Source organism: Mesocricetus auratus, unplaced genomic scaffold (assembly GCF_017639785.1).
Source record: "Mesocricetus auratus isolate SY011 unplaced genomic scaffold, BCM_Maur_2.0 Super-Scaffold_100015, whole genome shotgun sequence".
In the NCBI taxonomy this organism is placed as follows: domain Eukaryota; kingdom Metazoa; phylum Chordata; class Mammalia; order Rodentia; family Cricetidae; genus Mesocricetus; species Mesocricetus auratus.
The window spans coordinates 35,203,568-35,225,289 of NW_024429198.1; the positions used below are offsets into that span (position 1 = coordinate 35,203,568).

At 43.9% G+C, this 21,722-nt stretch overlaps 1 protein-coding gene across 3 annotated transcripts in view; it reads right to left on the bottom strand.

Moving 5' to 3' along the window:
- Window positions 1-21,611, bottom strand: part of Znf236 (zinc finger protein 236) — a 74,184-nt gene extending 52,573 nt beyond the window's left edge. The window contains exons 1-6 of one of the 3 annotated variants that reach the window (XM_040757796.1): window positions 21,487-21,611; window positions 14,611-14,753; window positions 13,158-13,322; window positions 7,594-7,772; window positions 4,705-4,829; window positions 1,671-1,843 (exon numbers count right to left, since the gene is read on the bottom strand). In XM_040757796.1, coding sequence (XP_040613730.1) covers window positions 1,671-1,843; window positions 4,705-4,829; window positions 7,594-7,772; window positions 13,158-13,322; window positions 14,611-14,753; window positions 21,487-21,541 — 840 coding nt within the window. In that variant the 5' untranslated portion in view covers window positions 21,542-21,611. Of the gene's footprint in view, window positions 1-1,670; window positions 1,844-4,704; window positions 4,830-7,593; window positions 7,806-13,157; window positions 13,323-14,610; window positions 14,754-20,451; window positions 21,284-21,486 lie in introns of those variants that run through there. The other 2 variants (XM_040757795.1, XM_040757797.1) reach the window with 2 other exon arrangements.
- Between the last annotated feature and the right edge of the window lie 111 nt (window positions 21,612-21,722).

Genomic DNA, 21,722 nt, shown 5'->3' on the forward strand with positions numbered 1-21,722 from the left:
CAAGATGCATCGTGTACACACTGCAAGGGTTCTCCTAACATGGAGTATCTTAATAAGTATCTCAGAGGACCACCCTAAGGTCCCAGGGAGTATTTCTGAAATATGTGCTACATAAACACACAGCTATTCCTAAGTGATCAACTCTACTCAAAAGCAACTCCCAAGAATGACCCTGATGCTCCAGTGCATTCTTCCGAGACCAAATTATGCAGGTTAGTATCTTACCACTATTTCATGTCTTAAAGACATAAGAAAAAAACAACTTAGTGAATACAGAATTCCAAATCTTTTTCTAAAAGTATGTGACATATATGTTTGCTCACTTTTTATTTTAACCCATTAGATGTTAGAGACCAAATATCTCTCCTCTTCCCCCTCCCTCCCTCCCTCCCTCCCTCCCTCCCTCCCTCCCTCCCTCCCTCCCTCTCTGTTATCTTGCTATCTGCATGTGAAAGTCAAAGGACAACCAAGGGTAACATTCTTCAGGAATCATCTACTTTGTTTTTGAGACAAGATTTCTCAATGGCCTAGAACTTGCTGATTCAGCCAGGCTGGCTGGCCAGCAAGCCCCTAGGAATCTGCCTGTTTCTACCTCCACAGCACTGGGATTAAACATACATGCCTTCATGCCTGGCTCTTTGTCCCCAATGTGAATTCGGGAGACTGAACTCAAGTCTTCATGCATGTAAAGCAAGCGCTTTAGACAGAGCTATCTCCTAAGCCCTAGTTGTTCTTACTAAGGGGACTTCTGTTGGGTTTATTTCCATTTTTATTGTCATTATTGAGATAAATATTTGCTAACTAGCCCAGACTGTCCTCAAACTCATGCTCCTCCTGCCTCAGCCTCCTGAGTGCTAAGATTATATGTCAATCATTCAATTTTTAATATTTTTTTTAGCTCCCGTCACTAAGGTAGTACTTAAGGTTTAATTCCATGAAAGAAACTTAAAGATACATATTTGCTTTTTAAAATAAGTTTTCATTGTACAATAAACAGATTCATGATATAGGTATTTGTAAGTAAATATTCCTTTATATTCTATAATCAGGCCATAACTAAGACACTATGACTAGTAGACACACTGTTCCTAAAAACAGTTTAACCTACTTAACACAGACGTTTCCAAGAGGTCTACAATTAAGCAGGGCCTGCAGACGACAACCAACTGCAATCACAGGGCTGACCCACCCACTGCAGGGCCAAGCCACCCACTGAGGGCCAAGCCACCCACTGCAGGGCCAAGCCAGCTCCACTGGGTCTGCAGTGAGAACAGTGCTTTTTGTTGACTTCTTGTCTCTTACTTCCTACATCTGATAAGATGTAGACAAGATAGGATTTGTATTTATCCCACATAATAAACCCAGAAGAGCCTGGTACAGTGGTGCACACAATTCCAAAAGTTAGGAAGCTGAAGCTGGAGGATTGCTAGAAGTGCAAGGTCAGCCTGAGCTACATACTGAGTACAGCACCAGCCAAAGCCACACAGCAAAACCTGTCAGCAACAACAAAAACAGTATATTCCCATCAACATATATTTGCTAAAATAGGTTACTGTACGTAAGCTCATTCTGCATTTATCAAAACTGTAGCATACATCCTCAGGCTAGTCATTATCAAGGGACATCTACTACACCCTGCAATAGTGCATAGAGCCCAACACCATGCTCACCTCTGAGTGGACCCTCTGCACATGGGACTGCAGGTTCCCCTTCTGAGAAAAGGCTGCAGGACAAAAGGCACAGGCATGTGGCTTTTCTCCTGTGTGCTTGATCATGTGGGTCTGCAGCGCCCCTTTCTGGTTAAAAGCTTTTCCGCATTCACTGCATTTGAATGGCCTTTCCCCTAGCCAGAGAGGAAAAGAATCACTATGTGAGCATTTTAGGATAAGAAAAATAAGCAAGGTACACAAACTCAAGGCTCCAGCCTATCCCTCCAGTCAAAACATCTCCCGGGATTCTAAATTCACACATACAGGTGTCTTAGACAAACCTTTCCATATCTCCAGTGTATCCCACAGCAGTTCTTGCGGAGCTAGTGCTTTCTCTCAGACTGCTTACTCCCAGGTCAGCCCTGCTCCCTGTCCCAAACTACTATGTAAGCAGGGCACAGCCCTGTCCAGCCTCATAATCTCTGACCGGCCCAGCTGCTTCCACCAGGCTCTGTGTGGGCTGCTCTGCTCTCAACAGAGGGACTCTTCCTAAATGAGACCACAGTAAGTCTGGTTTGCTTAATACCTCCAGAGCTCCTCAGTCCCACTCAGCTAGCTAGTCTCTTCACACTACCTCTCTCCACTGAACCTTCTGTTCCCTCAGCACAGGACACAGCTCCATGGAAGGTCTGTCACCTATGCCTGCCCATCCTCCCTGAGTCCACACAGCTTGCTTCCTCATGGTGCTTCTGCCCCTGGCACAGTATCACCTCCAAGAAAGAATTTTCAATCAGTTCTAGTTGATTTCAAAATCTTTCATATCTATCTTGTAATCTTTGCTCCCCTTTTCTGCTTAATTCTCTCCATATGACCTTTAATCAATAACTTTTGACACTTATTATTCAATTTCTCTTACATGTTCTAAGAAAGATAGGTTTTTAACTGTCCTGCTAAAAACTTCTGTATGCCACATGCATTATCATTCTATAGGTATTCACTCACTGAGGAATGACTGCAAAGAGAAAATTATATAATTAAAATCTAACTACAAACTAGTTCAATGTCTTGTCTTACTAAACTTCCATTCCCTAGGAAACTATGTGAGCAAACAGATCCCTACTTCTCTGAACTGATCTCAGGGTTAAGTAAGTTACTCATATAGAGATGGGAGGGATGTCTGTCTCTCACTGGGGAGACACACAGTTAGGATACTCAATGAGAACTGTGGGTCCTACGTATGGGGTGTCCTTCCCAGAGGCATCCTTTCTGTTCTAGTGGTATTAGCTGAGATACCCCTTGCCTTTCCTGAATGGGGTTCATACACTCAAGGAGTAGCCCATCAGGAGATCACACATCACACCATCATATCACATGAGGCACATCTACTCAAAGACCACGCGGAGAACACACAAGTCTTCTTCTATTTAGGAGCATCTTTGACTGCCAACCTGTGCTGAGTCTTGCAGGCTAGTAAGAAGATGCTGAGGACTATGGCAAACCACCTTCCCCAACATTCCATGCACTCAAGAGGTCAGCAAGGATGATGAATATATGTGATCAAAAGCTCAGTGCCAAGAAGACAGCATATGATGAATGTCCAAAATCACATGAAAGTGTCTAACAGCATTGTGCCTAGGGGATGCACATCCCCTATGGATGTGCAGAAAAAAATTTCAAGGGGCAGACATCAAATCGTTAAAGGTATAAAAGGTCTAAGGAAGCAGTGTTAAGTACTGTCTTCTTTGCATGTTCCTACTGTAAAGGATGTAACACCCTTCAAGCAATCTTTTCACTAAAGGAAAAGAAGCCAGAAATTAACACACAAAAACACAACATTTTATCTCATTTTTCTTTTTGATACAGGGTGCCATATATCCCAGGCTAGCCTCAAACTTACTATATAGTTAACAACGACCTTAAACTTTTCTTTACTCTTTTTGAGACAAGGTCTTGGTCTGGAATTTCCTATGTAGACCAAGCTGGCCTTGAACTCACACAGATCCACCTGCTTCTGACCCTAGGGTGTTGGTATTTAAGGTGTGCACTACCAAGTCTAGCTGACCTTGAACTTCTGATCTTCCTACCCCCTCCCAAATGCTGGAATTACAAGCATACACCACCACACCTAGTTTGTGTAGTGTCAGGAACTGAACCCAGGACTTTATGCATGGTAGACAAGTACTCTACCAACTGAACTATGTCCCGGTGCCAACATTTTAAAGAGAGCACTTCTTTCTTCCCTTGATTTAAGGAATATAGAACTGGTCAAAGTAGCCAACCAAACAGCTGCAAGTTCATACAGTTTTGCCACTATAAATGAAAAACAAATCAGAAGAGAAAAAAAGGGCAAAGCATGGATCATTATTAATTTTAAATATATAAATATTCACCATTTCCTTGGTCTTTCTCAAGAGAACATGTGCATTATTCATAATAGCATAAATTCAGTTGTGAATACTGCTTTCATTTCAAATACTCAAGCAAGCCTAATAAGCAACCAAGGTAATACACAGAGAAATACAATTTTTATTACTTTAGTGCTGTCTAGTTGGTTAGTTGACTGGTTCTGTGAGGCAGGGTCTCACACTATAGACCAGGCTGGCCGGGAACTCGCTGTGTAGCTGAGATGACCCCAAAGCCCTCATCTTCCTACCTCAGCCTCCTGAGAGCTAGGATTACAGGTCTGTACTGGTGTGCCCAGCTACCTCAATGCTTTGTAGCCTGCTTCATTATAGCCAATTGTCACACACACAGACCCTGTGCTGCCTTTACTCCTGAAGGTCTAACCAGCCCAGGTGCCACACAAGTAACAACCATAATGTCAAGGCCAACTGACTGGAGCCAAGTGTGGACCCAAAATCGTCTCTGCATTTCGTCATTTATAAAGTAGGACAACTGCATGACAGACAGACTTCATTTTTCTGAATGGAATCAGACACACTAGCTAACTGCACCAAGGTTGTACAGCAAACTACAAAGAGCTAGGGTTAGAATGCAGGTTGAATTAGCAGTAGACACACATAATAAATCATCGGACAGCAAATGTTTCTCATACCTGTGTGTATCCTTATATGCCGCGTTAACTGACTGGGCTTTTGAAATGTCTTTCCACAGTGTGGACACGAGTATGTGAAGCCGCTTCTGTCAATGTTCCGATTGTAAGATCTTGTACCTGATGCCCTAGTATGACATATGGGGAAAACACTGAGTCGTCATGCTTACATTACAGAAATACTACCGCAAAGTTTAGCTGGATGGTCATCAGGATATGCTTTAATGACAACTCAAACATTTGTCTGTCCAATATACAAACACAGAAGCACACATATATGAGTCTAGTGATATAAAATTCATTTCTGCCTATTTCTGGTAAAAAGAGAAGTTTGGTTTGTTCAAATCCTCACAGTGACTGGGAAGTTTTAAAGCATGTTTTGTTGGCTTAGTCAGCATAGAGACCCATGCAGATCCAAGATCTACACCAACAAGCCCATGCTCTCCCAGAGCTCAGCAGCACCTAGATGCTGATAAATCCCCACCTCTCACCACACAGCTTGACAACTGACTATCTGCTTGACCTCCCTGGGAACTGTTTGGCAAGCAGCAACAGCCAAACATGGAAAAGAACCCTGTGCCCCTGCCTTAGCCTCTGAGCAGTTACCTCACCACCTGCTACAGGTGCCTTTCCACTGTCAGCTAGGTGACACTGCAACCCTTAAAGGTGCCCGTCCATCACAGTCCCCTGTCTTGTTCCTCTTGATTTCCTGTCTGTCTGTCTGTCTGACTCTCTCATGTCCCCTCTTCAAATGGCCTTTCACTCTTTCACCCCCCTGCTCCCTGCTCTCTCAATAAATCTCTTGCACTAACAACAACAACAAAAAGAGCCCTGTGCCATCTCAACCTGTTCCTTTCCATGTCAAGTAATGAAAACTCCTTAGGTTTAAAAAAGACCTCACACAGGATTCTCCAAATCCATCTTCAAAACTGCTGGTTGTACTCTCAGACATGTCACCTGCCAGCCACCGACACTACTGTATACAGGAGAGCACTGCCTACCCACAGAACGTACAGTCTCCTGGCATCCTACTGACCTCCTGCTACGACTGTCTATGAGGAAAGCAACCACTCGTATTTTTCCAGTCAGCTCCTGAACCCAGTGTATGCAGAAAGTATGTGTTTAATTCACATGTATACAGACACATGTGTAGAGAGAATGAGAACACTCCTGGTGCTCCTGCCTCCATCTCCCCACTGCTTAGACTACACACATGCACCATCACGCCTGCTTTCTATAGTGCTAGGGACTGACCCAGAGCCTTGTGCATGGTAGGCAAGCACTCTACCGTCTGAGACACATTTCCAAACCATACTGCATTTTAAAGTAAAAACCACTGAAATAGCAACGCATGCCTATAAACTAGCACTCAGGATATTGAGGTAAGAGGATGGTAGGGTTAAGGTCAGTCTGGACTATGCAGCAAAACCCTGTCTCAAAAAACAAAAGCAATTCAGACACTAAATAATGGGGATATTAGTCAACAGCAGGCAAAATGAAAGTGAAAAGACAAGAGATGGGAACCAACTACTCCGTTCCCCTGTCTAAGTGCAGCACTAGGAGTAACTACATGCTGCCCAGTGTTTATAGATTTCACAAACTTTTTGAGTTAACTAGTATGAGACTTCTTGTTAAAAATAACGGACATTTCCTAACCATTACAGTTTGGCATGGTGGCAGACTAAACTAGTAACATAACTTCTGACACCATCCTTTAGAATAAGCCTGTTGAAACCAGTTTGGTGACAAGCACGGAGGCATATACCTATTATCCTAGTAGTCAAGATCTCCATGCAGGATCTCCATGAGTATGAGGCCAACATGGGCTATGGAGGGAGACCCTACCTTTAAAACAAACAAACAAAAACCCACATGCACACACACAACCAAAAAACAACAAAAAGACACCAGAAGTCAGCTCAGTGACTACCAATCACCACCAGCAGGAAAGGGAAGGAAGGCAACCAGGACTACCTCCTTTGCTTCTTTTTTATTAATAAACAAAAATTCCTCCCCACCTTAAGGCTCAGGGAACATGTGAGAAGAAGGACCATTAAGAACTAGGAGCCAGAGGATGAGGAGGGATGCTGTGGACCATATCTCTTAGACAAGGTGTGGCCACTGTGCTCATGAATTACCTACACAGGATCTGTACAATATTGAGCCCATCAACTCTCACAAGCCACTCCTAAGCTGTCCATGATGCAGTAAGTAATATCACAATCGTGCACATGCAAGCAACCTTAACTAAATTCAGTGACCATTGAAAAAAATCATAAAAGTAGGAATGAGAAATGTTGGAAATAAGAATTGCAGAGAGGAAGTAGGAAAGAAGGGAATGGATGAGTATGATCAAATACATTATATACATGTACCAAATTGCCAAAAGATACATTAAGGGCTGGAGAAATGGTTTAGAGGTTAAGAGCACTGGCTGCTCTTTCAAAGATCCTGAGTTCAATTCCCAGCAACCACATGGTGGCTCACAACCATCTATAATGAGATCTGGTGCCCTCTTCTGGCATGCAGGTGTATATGCAGGCAGAATACTGTATATAATAAATAAATTAAATCTTAAAAAAAAGATACATTTAAAAAAATCTTTCTTTAAAAAAAAAAGTTAAAAAACCACATAAGTAAGAATTGGTAAAATGCAAGAATTATTAAGTGTGGTCAGGAGTATATGTATGTCTCCAAATACCAGTAAGAAAACTGGATTTCTACTTGAACATGTTAACAACAGTATGGCACTAGAACAAACCAGCTGTGTGCTCACATCTGCTGCTTCTCTTCCTAGAACACCAGATACTAGAGTCAAACACAGAAAAGCAGCCCACTTTTCTGGATCTGACACAGGGTTTTTTACTGTGCAAGTCTAGGAGTGACCCATACCTAACTTTACAGTGAGTTTTCATGTGTTCCTTCAGCTCGGGCGTCGTCTCGAACTCCTTCTTACAGGCCTTGCAGGTGTGGGCTCGGTTGTTTGCCAGCTCCTGCCGGTGTTCCTCCATGTGTATGGCCAGCTGGCTGTGCAGCGTGAACTCATCCCCACACTCGGAGCAAATGAGGTTCTGGAAAAGGAACATTTCCAAGCCTTAAAAGAACTGGTGCCACTGTGAGCATCAGTCCACAAGTGACACCTTCCTCTGGAATAAATATCACCTTTGCCTCTCAAAAATGCATCCTTGTTTCCAAACTAGAATGTCTAAAAGGCATTTCTACCAGTAAAGAATAAAAAACGAAAACCACCATTTTCAAACAAACTGAATTCTACATCAAGGCTACTGGGCACTTGACAACTGGTCCATCTGTTCCATGAAAACTTGAGAGAAACAGAAGGACTTCAACACAAAAAGGTCAGAAAAGAATGCTAGGTGACTGTAATCTACAGAACACCATCAAACACAATGCAGGAGATACCTTTCTCAATGGAAATTGTCCACTGAGTTTTGACTACAGACCGAGTGACTACATGGATGGGCAGCTGGACTGCTGTAAGTGGGGTACACACAGGACTTCCCTGTGCCCAAACCAAAGCTAACAAAAGTTCTCCAGTCTTTAGGACTTGAATAGCGTACGTCTAAGTATATTTTAACAAAGTCACCTCACCTGCTTAATGAAGGTTTTTGCTTTGGTTTGAGCTTTTGGTTTCTGTTAGACAGGGTTTCATTCTGTACCTCTGGCCAGCCTGGAACTCACTATGGAAGTTCGGCTAGCCGCAGACTCACAGGATCTGCCTGCCTCTACCTCCTGGATGGAAAGATTAAAGCTGTGAGCCACAAGGACCAGGGTTTTGTGGGTGTTATTTTTTGCTTCACTTTTTCACTGTGGCTATTAGAAGGTATATGTCAGTCCATTACAATAAGGCAGTGTGGTCTAGCCACTGTGGAGCTGGGTCTGATTTTACCACAGGGCTGCCTGTGATAGTCTACATGAACCCTGGTGTGCTCACTTCCAACCCCCACAGAAGAGAGGGCAAAGCTAAGTGAAATGACAGAGATGACAAAATAGCATGGCAGTGATGGTAACTTCTACAGATGGCAAGTGCTGAATTGGGACATTTCAATCCATGAACACGTGTGTAATCTCATGCGCAGCACTTCCTGATGTCATGACCCAGCCAACTGTCCAAATATGAAAAGTAAGAGTACGCCATCAACGAGCATAAACTGTTAGTTCCGAATCAAAAAGGTCGTTTTCTTTGTTGTAAAACAGTTTCAAATAATCCCAGCTAGCCTCAAACTCATTATGCACCAAGGATGACCTTGAACTTCTGACCCTCCCTGATTACCCCCTGGGTAGGTGCTAGGTTTACAGACTTATGCTACAACACCCTCTTTATGCAGTGTTGGGGGCTGAACCCAGGGCTTCACACACGTTTGGCTCTAACTGCAAGCTGTGTTAGAACCCCAGCCCTTCTGTTTCTTTCCATCAGGGTTTTATTATTCTGCACACCAGTTATGAATGCAAAGCTCAGTAGAATTAGGTTATTAACTGACTACTCACAGCCCTGCTGCACAAAAGGGTTAAGATTGAGGGAATTACCTTAAGAAATCTACTAGTATTAAATTGACATTTAATACAATAACTTAATGAATTAATAAACTATTAGATTGTTAGTAACTTGGAAGATAATGAAAATTTACTCTAGGACACTGCCAAAGGGGGAAAAAAAATAACCCTCTCAACCATGAATGTGTTTGGCAGAGAAAATATTTATTTTCATATTAATAATCCTATCACTTGTCCAGGTTCAAAACTACAAGATAAGGCTGGGGAGACAGCAGTTGTTAAGAGCACTGGTCATTCTTCCAGCACACATCTGGCAGTTCACGACTGCCTGTAAATCCAGTTCCAGGATTCGTCTGACCTCCCTGAGTACATGGTGCACATACGTAAACTCAGGCACACACATAAACACATAAAAACAAGCATATAAATACTTTTCAATTACAAAACAGCTGGATTCTGACATTCCCATAGTGTTCTCTCATCGCTCTGACTCGCACCTTCCCTTTCCTCCCTCCCTCCCTCCCCCTCCCTCTCTCCCCTCCCTCCCTCCCCCTCCCTCTCTCCCCTCCCTCCCTCCCTCCCTCCCTCCCTCCCTCCCTCCCTCCCTCTCTCTCTCTCTCTCTCTGAGACAGGATTTCTCTGTGTGGCCTTGGCTGAAACTCACTCTATAGACCTGGCTGGCCTTGAACTCCCAGAGATCTGCCTGCCTCTGCCTCTGCCTCCGGAGTGAGTGCTGGGATTAAAGCCGTGCACCACAACCATAGGGCTCTCTTGCTTTTTTACAGAATGGTCAGATGAATGCATTGAAAAGCACTCTACAGAAACGTATGTGAAAACGTTGGTTTATATACAGTTTGCTCAGATGAAGACAGGAAGATGGAGCATACCTCTAGAACCAAAGCCAACATATGCCATCACTGTCTCTCTGCTACTGAGCTGACCATTCAAGAGAAGCCAGGACCTTCCTCCCACCTCTCAGTATCCCACAGGTAACTGAGGAAGTCTCTCTGCACACTGCACATCATCGGCAGCATCAAGTCTCCTCCTAGCCTATCCTAGGTAATTTTAATGCTCCTGAGTAGGCAACAGAGGTTATGGGAGAAACTTCGCATAGCACCTTACTTGGCTGACGCTTACCATTTCTGAAGAGCCTCAGAGCTCCTGGAATGGAAGTACTCCCTCAGCAGGCCTGAACACTGACTCCTCTCTTATCAGCACTCCAGGGGCTGATCTCTCCTAGCCTCTGTATGGACTCCAAAATGATGCTCAACGCATCCAGTACTCCAAGTTCACCTCACAGAACACTTCTCCCTTCCATAAAAAGGACGCCCCCTCCATCACAGCAATCAGCAAATGTGTACAGCCTCCCTGTGAGATGTTCAGTCTGCCAAGTACTGTGGGAACACATCTGCTATTCCCCACGCATGCTGCAGCACCCTTCAAGGGATTAATGTTCTTAGTATTTAGAAACTATAGGTATTTTTCTTCCCTAGTTTGAATGATTTGATAGAGTACTGATCTCAAGGGATCTGAGACTATTAATTTCAGCAGAGCAGCAAGGAAAATAGTTTACAGTACTCTAAAAATGCCTCTATCAGGGGTAATCTTAAATTTAAAAGTCGCTCATGCTTCCTAAGTACATATATCAAAATGTGTTTTTGTTATTTTCAAATCAACTTATATGCAACAAGTACACATGTTTCAAAAGTAACTTTAAAAAAGATTGATTGGTTTTTATTTTATCTCTATGAGTGCTTTGTCTGCGTGTATATAAGTATGCCACATGCATGCTGCACTCAAAGAGGCCAAAAGAGAGCATCGACTCTTCTGGAACTGAAGTTATTGCACTTGTCAGCTACCATGTGGGAGCTGGAACCCAACCCAGGTCCTCCCCAAGAGCAGTCGTGTTCGCAACCACCAAGCCATCTCTCTAGCTCCAGGAGCAACTTTCTATAGCTGCATTTCCCGTCACTTGGAGCACCACTCCCAGGTCTTTGGTGACCCCATGACAACAGAACAAGGACCCCAGCAAATGGAGCCAGTAGCAAACCAGTACAAGTTCCACCTGGAACCCACCTGGAAAAGAACTTGAATAAAGTTTGTAGAAGAATAAATATAAGAAGGCCAGCTTTTGAAAATATCATATGAAAATCCAAAGCATTTTAGAAAGGATGAATGACTATGCACTCCTATTTCTAGTCACAAAGAAAAGCAAAATAAATTTTAAATTGTATGAAGACTACAAGAAGAGCAAAAAAAAAAAAAAACCAGTCTGTTCTGCATCCTACACAGATGCTGGGGGTTAGATGAAATATAACTAGGCCAGGTATGTAGATTGGCTGAAGTGCTTGCGTACTAAATATATGATGACCTGGGTTTTATCCCCAGCAATGCACAAACTAGATGTGATACAGCATGCCTGAATCTCAGCACTCCTCTACAAGTAAAGGTAGGAAGAAAAGAAGTTCTAGGTCATCCTTGACTACACAGGAATTTCCAAGTCAGCCTGGGATACATCAGACCCCATCTCAAAACAAACAAACAAACAAACAAACAAATAGAGGAAGCATGCCCAGGAGAAACCAAGTACTGTGACCCTGGAAATGGGCCTTGCCAGAACACAGAGTACAAGCGGAACTTCAAGGACCTTCCCCCAGTGATCTTACCATCGAAAGCATTAATGTGCCTGTGCCTCACGGCCCAGACTACACAGTTCATCATACACTCTCCTACCATCACCCCTGTGCTCAGACCCCTAGTTTTAGCACGTGCTTCATAGTTCCTAACCTCAAAGACCACAACTTTGTCTGCTGCTGAGCAGCACAAATGAGGTCTCACAATCACTGACTCTGAGCAGTCTTGGACAGTCTGTATACTTGCCCCCACCTATACTCTGTTCCCATTTCCAAAACAGGGTTCCCACATTGCCTAGGGCATTTAATTGGGTTAAATCCACTTAAACATTTTAGAAGAAATCAGTATTAATATCAAGACCTAGTGGAACAGGCCTGTAATCCCAACTACTTAGGAGGCTGAAGAAGACTATATGTTCAAGGCCTGCATGAACTAAGGCCAGTCTGGAAGACTAAGGAAAACCTTGTTTCAAAATTTAAAAATTGAATTATAAGTAAATAAAATGTAGGAGATGCAGCTTAGTGACAGATCATCTCCTTAGCAGGGTCACTACTCACTGCTGAGAAAAGCAGAGGGCCAAAAAGAATGGCACATCGCTACTGGAAGCATCGTGATGGGAGTCACAGACTGAACACCACATGACAAGCCACTGTCTGGACCCTTCACAGATGCTATAAGGAAGCTGTGCTCTAACTGCAAAGAGCACTGCATCTCAGCGGGGGCCATAGCATCTACTCTAGGACTTTCTCCACTCACAATCATTCCAGACAAACGGCATTAGCTCGGGGAGACCACTCCAGGAAAGACCAGCCTCGAAAATTCTACATAATCCTGCTCATTTCTTAAGAAGGTCAGAGGGAAGAGCACTTCCCCCAGTAACAGGACAGAATGTGATTGGTTTAACCCATGGTCTATGATTGGTCCTCATGTGAGACTTTGTGATTGGTGGATCTGGAAGCTGTGCTGTGATTGGTGCAAATTACAATCATACATTTGCATGCCATGACCCTCCTGGCTATATATAATCAGGCTTTTCAGATTACTTTTTAAGTCAGTCCACTATGCTGCCTGTCTGCACCAAAGCATTAGGACAGATATTCTCCTGAATGGTCTTTCTTGCTTACTTGTAATCTTTATCAAGGGTAGAATGGGCTGAGCTGGCAGCAGGAGTAGCTGAAGTGGTAACAGCAAATGCTCTAGAACTGAGACTTCAGAGGTAAAGAAGCTGTGAGGAAGCTGCCCCTCTGTAAAATCAGGCTAATGATTAATGCATTTAAGGATCAGTTAACAAACACACATTAAACAATTACCTCTTCCTTCTCATGGAGCATAATATGTGCTTTGAGACTGGCCACACGGGAGAACTTCTTGTTACATACAGGACAGACAGGATCTTCTGCATTATGTGTACATTTATGAAGGGTCAGGTTGAACTCAACATTAAATGTTTGGGGGCACTGGTCACATCGGTGTGGCTGTTTGACAGAAAAGAAGGAACCGAGTTACAATCTTCCCAAAGATACTATTAAAGTATTAAGTACCAGGTGGGGGTGGCGCACCCTTTAATCCCAGCACTCAGGAGGCAGAGGCAGGTGGATGTCTGTAAATTCAAGGCCAGCCTGGTCTACTGAGTGAGTTACAGAACAGCTAGGGCTCTCAAGTATGGAGGGGGTGAAAAAAGAAAAGGTGCCCTTTCTAAAACAGTCTCTTTTGGATCCTATATCCAAAAGCACATAGTAAAGCTTCTTATCAAATTTTCAAAGCAATGCAAAAAGAACATCACATGTAAAAATACTGGTCTCAAACTTTCAATCCTCCTACCTCCACCTCCCAAGTGTTGGGATAAGCATGTGCGGCAATACCTAACTCCAAAACTATTTCTAATGTGGAATACTGCAAACAAATCTATTGGGCTGTAGTCACCGAGAGATGTGAGAAAGCCCAGCCCATTAGACGGAGTTTTCCTTCTATTTCTGACAAACATACTCATTGTAAACAAAATCCCTTCTAGAAAAATAGGTGACTAAAAAGTTTTCCTCTAGATTTCAACAGTTGCTTCTCTCAGTCCAAAGTTTCCTCTACATGGAGAATACTCTCTCTCATACCTGTAAAAAGAAAGACAAAGCAATGGCTGGGGTCTCTTTGCAGCCTTTTAGACTGGGACTTCAGAGAGCACAGCCCATGTCTTCCACCAGCACATGAACATGAAACCTGAGCTTCCACTCTCTAAGCAAAGGAAAGTCAGTCACCCCTTTTAATTGCACTTCAAGCTACCTTCCATCTAGTTTCATTATGTCATATCTGGAAGGATTAGCATAAAAGGGTTCAGCTCTCTCTTTAGAGGGACATAGGGGTCTAAAGGGCTGGAGGGAATGGTAGAACATATGCTAACACACACAAGGCCATGCACATAATTCTCACCTGGAGCCATTCCCCAAAAGACAGTACTGATTCCTGTCAAACCAAAATTAAAGCCTCAAGAATGCCGTGAAGACAACTTGAAAGCAAAATACCATCTAAGGAAAACACATTTCAGATTAACCACCAGGAATTCAGTCCTATGGAAAACTAACTACCAAAAAGTCCTACTTCTCTGTCTACTCACAAATAATCTCAATACAGACATTCACTAAAGCACATTCTCAAAAGAAAGTCAAAATGTTTACATACTATGAAATGAACTGTAAGTTTATCTTACATGTTGAATCTATACCACCTCCAATTTCAGAACCCTCTTTCTGGAGTCCTTTTGAAAATACCCACCTTGTCATTTTGCTCATGCTCCCTCATGTGACGCTGAAACTGGGACTCTTTTGGGAAAGACAGCAAACAGATTTCACATTTGTGGAAGTTTGGTATCTGACAGTCATCGTCAAGGTCGTCATCATTCAATCCCAAAATTCCATCTATAAAATTTCATATGTACAGACAATGAGTACCAGGTGTTAGTCCCATTACATAAATAAACTAAATCATTTGGGTATTTTAATTTTTTATGTTATTTTGCATTTATAGATGTTTTGCCTGTGTGCATGTTGTGCCCTCAGAGGCCAAAAGAGGGAGTTGGATCCCCTAGACCTTGAGTTATAAATGGTTGTAAACTGACAGGTGCGTGTAGGGAACTGAACCCAGGTCCTCAGGAAGAACAGTGAGTGCTCCTAAACACTGAGCCAACTCTCTGACCCCTCATTTGGCTACTAATAGAAACAGAGATTTATAAGAGACTTTTAGATAAAATAAGTGCTGAATTTGAAAAATGGATGTTGGAAATTAGAAATGAGAAATGTTGGGATGCCTGAGATGTGGGACAAGAAAATTCAAACTACTTGGTAGGATTTCGAGAAATCTGAAACGAATTTCCTAATGCAACCACACAAACGAAGGTTCTTTGAACTTTGCTAGCTTATCCAATACTGTTTCCTTCCTATAGCCCATGGAGGCATGTGACACCTAACTCACATTACATGTAGGCACAACACCAATACAAGTAAAATAAAGTAAATAAATTTTTTAAAGAGCATACTAGTTTCTTATACCACTTAGTAGGTTCAACTCTATAAAATATAAAAGCCTTCAACTGCTAATCCATTTATTTCTGGAAACTGCTCCAAAGAAAGATTAAGTCAAAAGGAAAATTTTCTTGTTTTCTCAGATAGTGAAAGACTTGCAATCCTATTGGCACAAAAGGATTTCCCACACAGGGCTAATAATTCAGACTTAAAAGTATTTTCAAGTATCAAAAAGCATAATAATATAGTATAAATAAATTTGGCAAAAATGTCAAATAAAGCTGTTCTAAATAGTTACAATTTTTAAAGTACATACATCCCAAGTCTTGGGATTAGGGTACAAATAAATAACACACCAGAACTACACAAGGTTAACAAATAAATTACAGACCATTCTGTATCAAATCCGGAGACTAGGGAAGGAGTTTGCTTGATAGAGTGCTTAGTTAGCATGCCTGGGGTCCTGGGTTCAATCCCAAGAAACCAGGCACAATGGTGCACAATAGTAAACCCAGCTCTTGGGAAATGGATTCAGAGAGGATCAGAATATCAAGGTCATGCTAGACAAGATGTGCCCGCTGATGCAATAGTGGCCTGAAGGTTAGAGGGGTAACCAAATACTTTCTGATTAGAAGTCTGCTCCACAGAAGGCATTAAGATCTGGTCTCTAAACCTGGCTCCAGAGATCATAGGCCCTGATGGGAAAGCTAGGACTCATGTTTTGCTAACTAAATATGTCAAACTGCTCGCTCCCTCTCTCTCTCTCTCTCTCTCTCTCTCTCTATATATATATATATATATATATATATATATATATATATATATATATATAATCCTCATCCTTAGCCAAACAAGTCTCTTGCTGTAGCTTATAAAGACTCTTAAGTGGTCAAGGGGTTTGAGGATAAGTTTTAAAGTCTTGGTTCTTAAATGAGATATTTGTCCTGATTTGAACTTACTTTTGTAAGTGGTATGAGGTAAGGATCTGAATATATTACTTTACATATAGCCACGCCCTCTGTCCTGGAGCCATTTATTGAACTAACTGACTGGCACTCTTGGTAGGCTGTGAAGGGTTATTTCCAGACTGTGAGTTCTGCCTCAATAGTCTCTATGTATATCTTCATGCCAATTCCACCCTGTTTTGGTGTGCACTTATACTTTATACTAAAATATGTTAAATGCATAGCCATTAGAATTGCAAGCCGTGTGTGTGTGTGTGTGTGTATGTGTGTGTGTGTATGTATGTATATATGTATGTATGTATGAAGTTTCCTCCAAATGACTTGTGATACATGCCAGACACAGAAGCTATTCGCACATCAAAGAAAACTATCAATAAAATTTTCATTTTCTTACTACTAATTACAGAATGAGAGAAAACATCTGCAAATCAGTAAAAACACATGGAACTCAACATTCAAAAGGCAAACCAATAAAGTTTGAAATGAGGAACAAATTTAATGAACATTTTCCTAAAGATATAATGTCAACAAGTACAAAGAAAACAGGCATTATAGTTTAGATATGAAGTGTCCTCCAAAAATGCTTGCGTTCTGAAGGGCTTGATCCCCATCTGGTTGCTTCTATTTCTGGAGGTTCTAGAAGCTCTGAAAAGTAGGTCACTGGGGACATGTCCCTGGGGACATATGGCGTCCAATGCCCCTCTGTTCCTTTCCCTATTTCCTATCTGCCATCAAGTGAGCAGCCTCTATGTAAGATCCTGAAATACAATGTTCAGCTTTACTAAGGCAAGCCAGAAGCTCTGAACCCATGGGCCAAAATGGATCCTTCTTCCTTAAGACTGTTCCGTCAGGATGGAAAATTCTACACAGACATCCAATACCATTAGTCATTAATGAAATACTACTTGCTATAATGGCCAAACATAGATTACAAGGGAAAAATAACCCTTTTCGGAGTTATTGAGCATTTATGATGATAACACACATGGGTTGTCTGGCAAACAGAGAATACAAAACAAGCCTCAGTCCATCCCAGTGATTAAAGTAATCTAATGTAGGTCTTCTGACCACAGAAACAAAAAGGCAATCTTAAAAGCTCCAAATGTGCCCGGCGGTGGTGGCAAACAGAGAATACAACACAAGCCTCAGTCCATCCCAGTGATTAAAGTAATCTAATGTAGGTCTTCTGACCACAGAAACAAAAAAAGGCAATCTTAAAAGCTCCAAATGTGCCCGGCAGTGGTGGCGCACACCTTTAATCCCAGCACTCAGGAGGCAGAGGCAGGAAGCTCTCTGTGAATTCGAGGCCAGCCTGGTCTACAGAGCAAGTTTCAAGACAACCTCCAAAACAATACAGAGAAACCCTGTCTCGAAAAAAACCAAAAAATTAAAAAGATAAAAAAATAAATAAAAATAAAGCCGGGCGTTGGTGGCACACGCCTTTAATCCCAGCACTCAGGAGGCAGAGGCAAGCGGATCTCTGAGAGTTGGAGGCCAGCCTGGTCTACAGAGCGAGTGCCAGGATAGGCTCCAAAGCTACACAGAGAAACCCTGTCTCGAAAAAAACAAAATAAATAAATAAATATGATAATAATCCTGCCAGGCAGTGTGGTGCATGCCTTTAATCCCAGCATTCAAAAGGCAGAGGCAGTGGGATCTCTGTTGAGGCCAGCCTGGTCTACAGAGGAAGTTCAAGCCAGCAAGGGTAATACAGAGAAACCCTGTCTTTAAACCAAGAAGTAGACAGTAATAATCCTAATGTAGTGACCAAAAAAATGGATGACATCATCACAGATTATAAAATGGTAGCAAATAGTGGGGCAATGGACTCAAACATTTTATGTACATCTTAAATATCAACGAGAACTTCAAGACCTGCAATTTCTACACATTTTGTTAATATCTATCCTGGAGAGGTAACTCATTTTTAAATAGAATGCGGTGCTCATATCTAATCCCAGCACTTGGGAGGTGAATACAAAAGGATTGCCATAAATTTGAGCCCATGTGAACTACATATGAGACCTACTCCAGCCTGGCCTAGTATGAGACTCTTTATCAAAACTAAACTAAAACAAAATAACCAGGAGGCTGGAGAGGGTTCGGTAGTTAAGAGCACTTATTGTTCTTGTACAGGACCTGGGTTTGGTTCCTGGTATCCACATAGTGGTTCACAAATGTCCTTGACCTCAGTTCCAGAAAATCACACACCCTCTTACCTCCAAACAACAGGCATGCATGTTGTACCCATACGTACATGCAGGCAAAACACTCATAAACATCAAAATAAATCTAATTTCTTTTAAGTCAGTTTGTTGCCTGTTAACATAATACATTTTTTGTGAAAAATATTTTTTAGAAATTACTAATCTGTTTTTCTCATTTGTTTAGACATAGTTTAACTATCCCTGACTGGTCTGGAACTTGGAAACCCACTACCTGCACTGCCTAACTGCTGGGATAAAAGGCCTGTGCAAACATGTCTGGTTTGCAAAGCGTTTACTAAAACAAATCTGGACTCTCCTATCTGCCTCTGCATGCTCCCTTCTGTGACGTTTGGCTAGATGTAAGACACAACAGTCACACACACAGATCTGGTACACCATCAGATCCTGTATGCTACACTGGCTTCAGTTATACCCACAGCTGTGTTCATGTGACTAAAGCACATAAATGTTAGCCCAGTGAAAAGGCCCAATACTCTTAGTAACACTACAACAATATTTATCTCACGTACTTCTGAATGCACCTCACAGCCCCAAGCACCACAATTTGAGAACCACTGTGGTGAGCCTGACTGGTGTAAGGTTGCCTTCAAACAGGTCGGAGGAAGATCTCTGAAGAAACCACACTTGGGGTACACAGTAAAAGAAGACGATCTCTCAAAAAAAGGAATTAAAAAGGACAAAAACAAAGAACAAAAGCAGGCAGGAGGAGGAGGAGGAGGAGGAGGAGGAGGAGGAGGAGGAGGAGGAGGAGGAGGAGAAGAAGAAGAAGAAGAAGAAGAAGAAGAAGAAGAAGAAGAAGAAGAAGAAGAAGAAGAAGAAGAAGAAGAAATCAAAACCATAATTGGCACCATCAAGGTCAGCGACGACAACAATTGATGCCAGAGTGAAGAGAGGGTTCCGGAGAGTGTGAGGCTTATGTCAAAATCCCGAGTTGACCTGCTGTGAAGTTTAATCGGGGTGTAGCCCTTGATTACATTTGGAAAGAGCACCCACAAGGAAAAGTGAACTGAAAGTGACAGACAGCAGAGCCCAGTCTGAAAGCCCCACCTTTGGAGTTGTGGGTACCTAGTTCTGAGGAAACAGCTAAGATCTTAGCTATGGAACTGGAGAGATGGGTCAGTATGCAAAAACAAAACACTTACCAACACACACAATAAAAAATAATTTAAAAAATTTTAAAGTTATGAAATATCTTGGAAAACAAGAGAAACAGAATTATTCTTAGATTTTGGTTCTTTGTGGACAGTGATACCATCTGGTAAAATGTAGAGTACTGGGAAAGCCTTGTCTCAATGGAAATTTTACATTTTTTCCTCTCTAAGCCTTTTTCCACACTGTTCCTCACATTATTATTAGCATAAAACATGTTATCAAAACAAACACCATAAACACAGGAACACACACACACACCTATGAAAATATGGCCAAGGCCAAAGCAGTGAGCCATTAGCCATTGATGAATACTCTGAGCACTTATTCTCAACCACAGATACCTGCTAGCATTACTCTACAGCCACCATTGTTCCAAGCAATCCATGAAAACAACAGTTAAGTGTGAAATCACTGGCTGAAGTTCAGAAAGAGTGTTCATATTGACCTAACTGACACGCCTGTTGACTTTGTCAAGAGCAACAGCAATACTAAGTAGCAACTTTCTAGTTTGGGTGTCCTGTTCCCAAGCTCGCACAGATGCCAAATCCTCCCTCCCCTCTTTCTCCCAATGGACCAATTTAGCATCGTCCTTTGTAGGTGCGGACCGGACCTGACCGTGGGCATCTGAACCTGGGCTCCTTGATGACAGCTCTGGAACCTCCAGGGCACTCATCCCCAAGGGCAGTCAAACCCTGAGTCACTAAGCAGCAACCGGCTAAGTAAACATAATACAAGTTGGGGGCTATTCACCTTGCATTGCGTCCCAGACAGGCACCGCCTTCCCAGCGCCCAGGCAGGGTCCTTTCCCAGCCAGCTTGACTGCACAAACCGCCCAGGGCTGCTTCGGGACCACAAAAGCTGGGACTTCAGGGCAGGTATTTCCCCAGATTGGGACTAAACCCTGGCTTGCACAACTGAGCTCTGTGCCTCTCCACCCGATGACCCCCATCCCATCTCAAAAGAACGCCTTGGCAATGGATGCCTGTTTCCTCCTCCTCCTCGCGCTGGAGGAGGGGCCCCCACTAAGCGCCAGGCTGAAGGGAGGCGACGGTGTGGGTGACATTTTTCTCCCCATCGCTTCGCCTGCTGCACAACTGTGCTCTTCTCTTTCCTGAAGAAAACAGACCCCAAGTTATCTCAAACCAACTCAGCCAGCCAGGCATACAAGTGACAGAGGGTAATGCCTTCCCGAGTCCCTACTGTGCGCACGCAGGACAGCCTACTGTGTGCACTCCCCGCTGCCCCCCTCCACCCGAGGCCCTGGTCCCCGCCGGGCTGGGGTCCCTCAGGGGTGAGGACGGAACCCCGGATGCGCCGGAAGAGCGAGCACTCCCTCGGGCCTGTGCCGAGGACTGGCGAGGCAGGCGGGCGGGCAGGGGACGGGCGGAAGAGACAGGGAGACATGGAGGGAGGGGACAGAGGGGACGACGACGCTGAGCTGAGCTTAGCAGGCGACATGGAGGGCGGGGGACCCGGGGAGGACGGTCAGGAGACTCTTAGGACTGCGAACGACTCTGAGCAGCCCGGAGCGAGGGGCTCAGGGAGGGAGCCGACAGGAACTCGGGAGGAGGAGGAGGTGGAGGAGGAGGAAGCCGCCGCCCGCGCCGCCGCCCCCGCGCCGCCACGGCCCGGAAAGTAGGCCCAGCGCGGAGGGGCCCGGCCGCGGCGCCCGTATCCGTCCGCCCGCGCTGCGCCCGCCCGGCCAGTCGCCGCCGCCCGCCCTCCGCGCCGCTCCCGGCGCACCCTGCGCCCATCCGGGGACTCGGCGGCCGCCGCGGGCCTTACCGGAGTCGCCGCGCGCCGCGCCGTCCCGGGACTTCGGGGGGCGGCCCCGCGGCATCGTCGCGGCGGCGGGCGGCCCACCCCTCACTCGCGCTCTCACTCGGCGGGCGCGCACGCGCGGCACCGGCGGGCGGGCGGGCTGCGGTAGCGGCCGGACCCAGCCCGCCGGGCTCACGGGGCTACGGCGCCCGGACGCTCGGGCAGCAGCGCTCGGACCGCGCCGGCCTCGGCGGGTTCCA